The sequence below is a fragment of the Cariama cristata genome, unplaced genomic scaffold (assembly GCF_000690535.1).
Source record: "Cariama cristata isolate BGI_N322 unplaced genomic scaffold, ASM69053v1 scaffold9836, whole genome shotgun sequence".
NCBI classification, from domain to species: domain Eukaryota; kingdom Metazoa; phylum Chordata; class Aves; order Cariamiformes; family Cariamidae; genus Cariama; species Cariama cristata.
This window is the reverse complement of record NW_009621535.1, coordinates 50,065-60,768: the sequence shown is the minus strand read 5'-3', so window position 1 is coordinate 60,768 and position 10,704 is coordinate 50,065. Positions and strand designations below refer to the sequence as shown.

The 10,704-nt window shown below is 44.8% G+C and overlaps 1 protein-coding gene across 1 annotated transcript in view; it reads right to left on the bottom strand.

Moving 5' to 3' along the window:
- The window catches only part of NTRK3 (neurotrophic tyrosine kinase, receptor, type 3), a 96,863-nt gene that overhangs the window by 39,741 nt on the left and 46,418 nt on the right, over positions 1-10,704 (bottom strand). Inside the window, exon 2 of the mRNA XM_009701998.1 lies at positions 2,214-2,344. Coding sequence (XP_009700300.1) covers positions 2,214-2,344 — 131 coding nt within the window. The remainder of the gene's footprint in view (positions 1-2,213; positions 2,345-10,704) is intronic.

Below are 10,704 nucleotides of genomic sequence, written 5' to 3'. Positions count from 1 at the left end.
ACAGTGAAAGAGGACCAGGACCAGAGGAAGAGAAGGGGTGTCTCAGCAAAATCATTGAAGTGCCTCTCCTAGGAAGGTTTGGGGTGTGTTGTATTTGTGCCTCCATCACACAGTTCCTATATGACATCTGCCAAGTCACTCAGCATCTGCAGGTTGCAGCCGTTGTCACGAAGTGTCAATTGTTCCAATATTACCTGGGAAATCCCCTCTCACGCAGCATCAGAGCCAGGTCTGCATAAGCGCCACATGTTTATTGCTGCCACAGGGCTCAATGGGAATCTGGTACCTGCTGTCCGCAGGGCTGGAAAGGCAAGTCAGTAACCCCATCCTCCACCTAAGTGGATCCTTTCAGCTCAGTTTCCCTGCTTCTCCATCTGCCCTCTGCAAAATGGGGATGATACAACCCCAGCACCTCGTTGGGAGGCTGTGAAAACAAGCGCACTCACACCTAAGGACCTCTCAGACACAGGAGTGATCATCACAATGGAGCAGCCCATAGAGGAATGAAAAATAATGTGTTCAGAGGACATGCCCTGAATACCAGCCTCTCCAGCATTTCTAGTACTTGACTTTGTAACCTCAACACTCTTTGGTGAATACAGCTTTTGTGCATTTCTTAGAATGTTTTTAGAAGCAAGCTGAATAAAACAGGAAGCTTGTCCATGCCATCACATCAAAACTCAGCTTATCTGTAGGGCTGCAACCTTTAGATCCACTGAAAATCTGAGTCCATTTAACCAAGTGAGTAACACAGCCACTTTCTTTGGCCCTGGGCAGAGGCAGACCCCAGGCTGTCATCTCAGCTGCCCTAACCAGCGTGTCCTGCTGCTGCTGCAGTGACCGGCGAGGGAGTTCTCAGCCTCCATCAGCAGCACGAGATCTTCAGGAAACGCAGCCAAATCTCAACTTAATATGTAAAGCTTTTTTTTCTTTCCTCTCCCTTTTTTTTTCTTCCCCTAAGACTTATAATGTGGCCCAAATTAGAGGGAATTTTTCCTTACACCCCCCCAACCACCCCAGAGCTGGCAAGAAGCCAGATTTCAAGGCCCTGCTCCCAAGCTGGATCTGTGTGATCTTGCAGGATGAAAGGCACTCTGGAGATGTAAGCTCATAGTAGCAATTAACAGAAACAAGTTTGGATGCTGTTTCTGCCTACATACAAATGAAACTCAGAAGAGACTTGGGAGACAGGATCACATAAGGGATGGCTGACACTGATGGGCAGGTACCAGCCATATAATCAGGCAATTAATCATATGAGTAGCTGTGTTACCTCGGCTTTAAGCAGTCTCAGAGGTGAAAGGTGCAATCTTGCAGTTCACAGCTGGAGCATAAGGGGACAAATGAGCTAAATAAAAGGCTTGAACTGCCAATGACTAAAACAACTCTCAAGTAACTGGATGCCTCCAGAATCCTGGAGAGAGTGCTGGAGCCTTTCTCCTTTTAGAGCATTGGTTCAAATGCAGATCTTCTTCCAAGGAGTTAGGAGGCATCAATTAACTCTCAGGGATTAGACTATGTGTGTCTGCCAACTGATGCCACTTGAAAGGAGAGCACATGTCTGCACTGAGTGGTCTTCTGTGTCCAGAGCCACACTCATGGGGCACAGCTCACATGAGGACCCTCACAAGGATGCAAACAGCACAGCACAAGCCAAGCTGAACTTGTGTTGGCTCAAAAAATCACCAAAACAGGAGCAATCTGTGGCTAGGCAAGCAGGAGTTTAGTGGAGCCGAGCAGAGTTGCTTTGCCCATCTTGCAGCAAATTGATCCCAGCAAATTGGTTAGTCGTGCTTAGCTTTTAAGTGCTCGTTTTTGCTGAGGCCTTTTTTTGTTTCAGCTTCTGCATGTTCCACAAAGAGATAAAATCTGGAAGGAGAAGGGCCCACCTCACAGAGGGAAGACGGACTCCACACTGCGCTGCTGCAGCTGCACGGGAGCTTAGAGCTTCCAGACCAGCTCCTCCTCCCTGTCTGTCTCCTGGCCGGGTCGGCAGGAAGAGAGGCTTTGGCATTGGTGAGAATAGACAACCTTGAAGCGAAACACTGAAACTTGGTGTGACTAAGTGGATTTACCACAATCTCCGGCATCAGATAAATCTCCGCCCCTGGCCCCCAGCCCTCCCCTGCTTCCCTTTCCCACGCAGGCTCATCCAGCCTCGCTTTGCCGGCCAGCCCCTGCCCTACTCTCTGCCATTCGCCCTTGGGATTTACCTTCACTGCCACCAGCATTTTGTCGTTGGTGGGGCTGAGGTTGTAACACTCGGCCAAGAACACCTTCCCAAAGGCACCTTCTCCCAGCTCCCTCTTCAAAACGATGTCTCTCCTCTTAATATGCTGGACATCTGTTGGAGGGAGGGGAGGAAGAGGGAGAGGGTTGAGGGAAGAATGAATCAGGGTTAATTCAGGGAATGGAAAACAGCTAATTCAATTTTCTAGCAAGCTGCAAAGGATCTGAAATTGCTTTGCAAAAATATCTATAGGGATCTTTTTACCCACCCACGGAACACAGCCATCTCTGGGACGGAGCTAGTCTCATGCAAAACATCTGTGAGGAAAGTACTTGAGGTTTATCATGTTCTCCCTACAAGCTTGCGGCAAGCTTTTCCTCAGGGAGAGGAACCTTTGGGGCAAAATCTGCTACAAAGACCTGAATCTCTTTGGAATGATCCTGGAAATAACTCATCTCCTGTGAGGCATAGCAAAGGTCACATACTTCCGATGCCAGTCCAGGCAAGATTAGAAGGTCCTGTTGAGTTTTGTGTTTCAGTTGGGATCAATTCAAACCCAAACTCAGGCAGATTTTTGAGGCTCAACCTTGGCAACTCAAAGCATTCCCAAGGAGAGGAGGATCACTGACCCCCATGTACCTTAGGGCACGAGCAGGAGGTGGTTGTAAGTGCCGAGCACTGCTCCACAGCAAGACCCAGACCCTGCAGCCATCTCCTATGCGACTGTTCCCTCAGAAACAAGGTCAAGCCAGGATAAAGTCACCGGCACAACAGACAAACTGAACCCATTAGTTTCAATGATCCTTTCAACTGACATTTAGGACGGCGAGGACTGAGAGAGAATAGCAACCGAGGTTTCAGGAAGAATCAAAAGAGCAATAGCTATTAATTTAACAAAGCTACAGAAGCCTACAGAGATTGGTCTGCTCAGCTTACAGCATCATTCATAAGGGCTAGATCTACTCAGGTACCTACAAGGGCAGATAAGCAACTACCAGGATATCCACAAATGCTGCATCATGATTAAATGCCACCAGTTGCTGAGAGAGCTTGGGAGTCTCCATACTCTCTTTTGGGGATAACACTAGGGCTCAGCTACTCGCTCCCAAACCTCTAAGCACCTTTCTGGCATCACAGCACCCACAGCTCATCTGGCAATACAAAGAGGCTTTTTTAATGCCTGTAATGAACTGTGGAAGCAGCTAGAGATGCACAGCTACTATAGCATTTTCTGGAGGCACAGTACCCAAACCTTCATCTCTCTAAACTGCCCTTCACTGGAGCTTACTGCCTCCCTTCAGAACTGTGGTAGCACAGACCACCCCCAGCTTCAGCCTGATGGTCATGGCAGGGCAGTGAGAGCTACACATTCTTCTCCAGTGCTTGGTGAGCAAAAGCTGATGCATTAGAGGTCTCCTCAAGTAGAGGCATTAGATGGGACAGTTCCCTCTTTCCACTCCTACCCTGGGGCGTTCCTAACTTGGCCCTGCATCTGTTGGCTCACAAATTGGACTGCTTTTGAGTCTTTTCCATCTCTTCCATGTGCCACAGGAACTGTACAGGTATGCACCCCTTAGCTCAGACGCATTTTCCTTGGGGCACTGCAGATGCAGGAGGTGGAGGTGACTAACATCAGGTTTCAAACTGGCTGCAGAGAAGCATCACTAACAGTGATTGCAATCTTCCACCAGCTCCTGCTACCCAAGCACCCAAGTAGGCACCTGTATCAACCCAAGGGAGCATGTGTCCCACAACAACATAGCTACCACTTAAAGCATCAAAAGGTGAAGACTAACATCCTAATGACTTTCATATAATTAAGTTTTTTAACTAGTAGGTCACAGGGGGGGTTAAGAAGCTGTTATCTCTGGCTCTTTTGGTTGTTTGGGAAGATGGATGCTGTAAGATTGCATAAGCAGTGGTCTTTGTAATGAACAATGCCTCTATAGAGAACTCCTGTGGACCTTTTAATTAATTGTTCAATAGGCTGAAAACTGTTAGTTACTAATATTAATAATATTAGTAACACTAAGGCACAGGATGGTAGGCACATCCAAAATGATTTTGCTTTTAAATCTGCAGTGACAGTCAGGGAGAACAAATCACATGTGGACTTTGCCTTCTCAACCTGGTTTAGTTGAGTGTTTAAGGAGTACCTTGAGAAATCTGAAATATTATGTGTTGAAATGTTAAGTGATGCACTTGAGTGAGGAAAGTCCTAATCTAAGAAAAGTTCAAATGGCACCAGTTTACTTAATAGAGGAAAAGGGTTTTTTCCTCTTTCTCTTTGCAAAAATTTCTATAGCTCTCATCACTACAGTACCTAAGATTTACTGTATTGACAAACCATGTATTTGCATTCTTGATCTCCTGAATAGCAGCAGTCAAGAAAGCTGCAGGGAAATGATTTTGTATTACAAGGAGCCCAAGGACACTTTGAAAAAGTCAGAATCCCAAAGGAAATGTAGCAATGGTAATCCGATTGCCCCATTTGGTGCAAGATAAAGTTAAAAAGGAAACTCTCTCAAAATAACCAGCAATACCATTTGAGATTATTTACACTTCTGATGATTAAGTGGTAACACCATGAGAACTCAATCAAACCTCTCTTTCTGAACTCCCCAGGGTCTTGCCCAAAATTTTCAGCTACCAATTTTTCCTCCCAACAACATCATAATAAATGATCAGATGTTTCTGAGAGCTAGCATGCAGGCTGCATAATTATATCTACATTATTAAAATAATATCCCATCTGTCTTCAAGACCAGATTTTGCAGCAAGTTGTTAGGGTCACCTGAGAAGCTTCAGGGAAAATTTATATGAAGAATTAGAGGAGATACTGTGGCAGAATTGAACTGAGGGAGGAACAATCCTTTTGAGGTAGTGGACTCATGTAGCACTGCTGGATTTAAAGTAAACTTGGACAGTTACAAAAAAAAGGTTCATGAAGTTAAGCAGTTTGACAGCAACTGGACAATCTTAATGTAGAGTCAGAAAAGTACTTTTGCTGATCACAATTTCTCTCAACCTTGAATGGCCATAAATTATGCTTCATGGTATTTTAGGTGGAATAGTAAGTGAGTTATAACAAATTGCTTTTCCACATGCTATAGGCCTAAAATACTGAAGTTTACATCAAATTCTTCTATTCACAGTGAGATCAGCACTATGATTAATTCTACATTACTATTAAATATGGGCTTTAAACATAAAGCAATGACAAACCACCCTGGCACCATGCGAATGGCTGTGTTATTGTGCTAACCTTGCATCTCTTTGCTCATCTGTCCTGGCTGTAACTCATAAGGAAGGCCGAGTAGCCATGAAGGATGCTGTGCTGCAAGGGCACCTGGGAGGTTCATCTGCATAAATCTGTTTACCTCCTCCTGGAGAAAGCCGAGCCCTGTCTGATAAACAGCTGGTGTTTATTTGTTTTAGGCAGGCAGTGGTGTGCTAATCTGTCTCAGCTGTGTTGCAGTCAGCCCTGCCAACAAGGTGTATACAAACTGTCTTCCCATAAGTACCACTCTTTCTTTTTTCCTCCCTCCCTGTACCGTTAACTTATAAAAACAAGCCAACAAGACAATTCAAAAGAAGAACCTATGCAGGAGCCACAGCAAGACCTGACAGGAAAATAACCAGACTTGACAGCACGATGGGAACTCATTCAAAGCTGTGCTGTATCTACAGGAAGGATGTAAGCGCACAACACTGAAGTAATTCCCGTTTTAAATCAAACATCTTGCAGTCCTTGTTTGGGGATTACTATGTTGCTGCATGACACAGAAGGAAAGTGGGGCAGATCCCTCACCTTCCTTCTTGTCCATCAAGATTTAATGCACGGAGAACATGTTTCAAGCTCTTGCCTTCGCTGTTGTTTTGAATAACACATGAACCACATCAGAAAACACCCAACCTGCAGCTGGTTGGAAATGCCGCATGACTTCAGTTCAATGATGGTAGCACTTGGGTAAGCTAGAGCATTAACAAGAGGGTAGGTCTGGGACACTGCACTCACCTTTACAAATTGCCTCCAGAGCAGAAATCTTTCCTTTTCTCTGGAAGAGCCAAGGCAGAAAGGTTGTGGCTTTGGAACTGCGATGGGATCTTACCTAACCTCCTCTGAACCTTTTGCAGGATAGGTGATTTGATCTGTGCTTAAAGTGCACTTGCTCAGAAAAGCGGCTGTCTAAAACCAGCAACTTCTTCCTCCCCGTATTTGCTCCCATGTGTCCCTTAGTCATGTCTGCTCCTCTCCTTGACACAAACATATTCTAGTTTGCTAACCTTGCAAAACAACACAGCCATGGGATATAGCGGAGGAAGAAGAGGGAACAAGATTAGTTCTGCTCTTCTCACACATCAATCTACCATGTCCTGGTAGGTCACTTCTGCACTGGCCCCTGGGATAGAGCCTGCAAAAGGCAGAACCTTGTCATTTAAATCACTGATTCAATGACTCTTCACCCATTTTTTACACTCATATTGCACTCTTTCTTGTGACAAGGTCAAGGCAAAAAGACCCCGACTCAACCTCCAGATCCCAGATAGAGTATATAGAGCTGTTAATGGACTGTGTGCAGCAAGAACACCCTTTTTTTCTAATAACCACCACATTTCATCACATGAGCAGAAATCGAGAAGTTGCATGGGTACATTTCATGAATCTAATTTTCCAATTATTGTCTCATTTCCAAGTCAGTTCTGGGGGTCAGATGAAGAAGAGATCGGTTTGGTGACACTGCAAATTCTGTATTTCAGATTCCCATCACAGCCAGCATCCTCAAAAACATGGTTTGATAATACTCTTGAAATCTGGATGCACATGATTACGTTTGGACACAGATGACTACAGTGGGAGGTAAATGGACAAATCAAACTCCAAACAGAGTAAACCACGAGCAGTGCCAGTACTTAAGTTACAGCAAAATGCAAAACTACTTCTTAAGCTGGATCATTTACACCAGATCTGAAATTAACTCCTCACATCTCCTTCTTTCAAACTCCTGAATAGTGGTCAGGTTTTCTAGTGGGTTTCCTGTCCTTGTATTCTTAATTCATGAACAACATGTAGCTCACTGGGGAAATGGAGTAAAATTATAGAAATTTCTCCTTTTACTTTTGCCATCCTCTTTATCAGCAGCTTTCTCTTCTAGACTAGAAAAGACCAATATCAGTTTTCTATCGGTTTCTTTTCCTCCACACACATGGTCCTGTTTTCCCTAGAGGCAGGTCCTTTCCTGCACCTCTCCATCACCAGCTCCTCCCTGCCTTAGCTTTGTCACGTCATGGCATTTCTTCTCTCTTTTTTCTTCTTCTTTATTTCTTGCCCCTCTTGCTGTTCAATCCCTGTTTTAAAACTGACTTCTTTTAGATGTGTTTCTAGGGTATCTTGATTTGAGTCTGATCCTGGGCTTTTCATGGTAATGGCCTTGATTTTCATAAGCTTCTAAAGCCTCATTTGCATCAACAGCACTTTATTTATAACAACAATGACATTTTTCAGTAGCGGCTGAGTCATTTGCTGTAACAACTAATTTATGCAAAAGAATTGTCTCTTTTTTCTTTATACATAAGTTGCCCACAAAAAGGTAGCAAAGTTCTCAGTTAGTCAATATGATTCATTCACTTCCTTCTTGACTCGCTGCTAAAATAATTCTTATGAATAAACACTGTATAGCTTCCCTGGTCCTTGACAATTAAAATCAAATAAACAAACCTTACAATTTACACTGGAAATCTTGTCATTAAGACATGTAACTACCAAACAGAGTGCCTTTCATGTCAGGCAGTCAAATGCAACTTGGATGTCAACGAAACATGTTGATGAGTTACCCATTGTACCTGATCACAGCAAAATGTGCAGATCAGGTAGGACCAAATCAAAAAGCCTTGCTGCTGGAGGGCTGATAAGTCATTCTCTCACAGACTTGTTTCATAGTGAGAGAAGATAATGCATAGGCTAGCTGCACAGAGTCTGAGTCTCCCTCCTGGCCTGGTGCAAATCCATCAAAGTCAATGAAGGATATTGATTTCAATCGTGGACTGCTGTGAAGTACATGTAAAGAAAGGGAGAATCAGTCCCACATAATTTTGAAAAATGGAGACATAAACAGGCTGCTGCTTATCTCTGTATGAACTCCAAGTAGGTAGCCCTCCACTTCTGGTGGCTTCTCTCCCAGCTCTGACATGAGCCACCTCTTGGAAAAGGCCTGGATACATGCTTCGGCAGCTCGGCACTGTGCCCAGACGCTGGTTCTTTGCCAAGTTCCTCTGTTAAAGCACCCTTCAAGGACTCAGATTCAAAAGAGTCATGATTATAAGCACCAAACAGTTCTGACTGTCCTTTCAAAAAGACTCCAAATCATGGAGGTTTACGTAAAGGGTATCTGAATCTCTGGGAACTTGGTGGAGGTAGCACGGTCCTTGGCTGAGCCACCTGGGCTCCAACACGTGGGTGCACCAAGGTCCTTCCCACCGCTTTCTTTGCAGCCTCTGTGGACAAGGCCACCTCACTCAGAATTTTCACTTTGGGGGTAGTATTTCAATCTTACTAATTCTGCATGACAGGTCTTACAGCCATTTGTGTGTGTCCACACAGCAAAAATACAGAGAGAGAGACTTTCTCAAATCTTCCATCCATCTCTCCTTTGGCCTTGATGAAAACAACCTGAAATGTAAAGGATGCTCTCCGTTTTACTGTGTTAGTCCTCTCTTTGCATCCCTTCTCAGGCTTTTTGATTTCCAGAAAACCAATAAATGTCATTGGCATCACATCTTCTCTTCAGGCTGTTTCTCATCTCTTTTACCTTACCAAGATGCTGACAACTTGCTTCCAGGCAGCCCCTGGTGCCTGACTATATATTATGTTATCAAACAGTTGTGATCATAGTCCTTCATAAAGACTTCAAAAGACGTCTACTTTATGTGTCTGCAGTTCTTTGCATTTTCTTACCATCCCCTTCATTCCATGGGAGCAGCCAGAAGGCACAAGTGGAGATCCCAGACGTGAAGGAGGCATTATCGCCCAGCTGACCCAGCAGACCTGGAGCTAATGCAATACATGCTGCTAAATGGAGTGTGGTAAAAAGTAGCAGGCCTTGATGCATTTAGTTGGACAATCTGGGCTAAAAAAAATCATCCAGGAATAATTAACGGTACCAGGAGCTGACCATCAGTGTAATCAAGCTCAAGAAAACAGGAGAACAGAAGAGCAACCTGTGCAAGCCAGATCTCTGAAGCTTTGAAAATGCCTTCCATCTACCACTTCCAAGCACACCTCTAGCAACCAGGACATCATCAGCTCCTCTGGCTTTTGCTGTTCCAATAGCAGGTAGAGAGGAAGCCCTGACCCAAAGGGCTGCCTTTCAGTCATTAGCTAACTCCAGCTAGCCTCGATTCAAGGGAGAGACGCGTTTCTGCAAAACAGCCCTCAAGCTCCACAGAGTGATTTGATTAGCGGCACGGAGCGACTGGATTAGCACCCGCTGAGCTGCCGTAACTTGAGCTGCTGCCGCACCAGCTCCGATATCAGGCACACAGCAACCGCCGACAACGACAGTCTACATGTGCGATGCTCTCAGAGCTAAAGGTAAGTGTAAAGGGAGTGTGTGTGTGTGAGTAAAGGAGCTGACAAAAAGGCAAAGCACAGGCACTCCTTAAACCAACAACTCATCGGATGCAAGCTCAGAGCCTGCCAGACTCCATCACCACATCACATTGAAAACCACTGAGGAGCAGGAGACATCACCTGGTGTGACATACCTGCAAAGTTTAAACCCAAACCAAAGCAAACTCTCATTTTCTTCATGAAAATATTCTGAAAAATAATAATGTTAGAACACGCTTGGCACCACCCACCGAACGCTTTTTAAGCAAACTTCCGTTCCAGCTTAAACAACCTGACACTCCAATAAAAACAAAACATGATCTCAAGCTCTTCTCATGCATTTCAGTCCCATAAATCTGAGTACTAACCACTTAGTAATTATTTCATGACAAGAGCAATATAAAGTGCCCCATGGCTACTGGGTGCTGAGCAGTCTCGGCCGGGATGCACAACACCACATAGTCCTGCAGAAGCACAGCCATCCTGCGGAGATCCCAAAGGAAAGGAGCTACAGCAAGAAGAAGGCTCCTGCACATCACCCCCAGCAAATGTTTGACAATGACGACAGCAACAAAGGAAAGAAGCCTCCAGCACATCTGGGCCTTGCACAGCAGCGGGCTCTTGCCTTTAAGACAGTATCCACCTCCTTCTCTTTCTACAGATTTGCAATTTACTGAAATTACTCAAACAAGAGCTCACCATATCAACAGGACCCATCCTTGATCCAACAAGGTAAATCCCTTCACCTATGCTGTTGTCAATGATTAAAATATCCTTTAGTATGGAGACCTGGAAGACTTCCTCATCGACTCACTGGTTCTCTCCAGCAGCTCTTGGAAACAGGGATTGGGATTCTTGGCAGGGT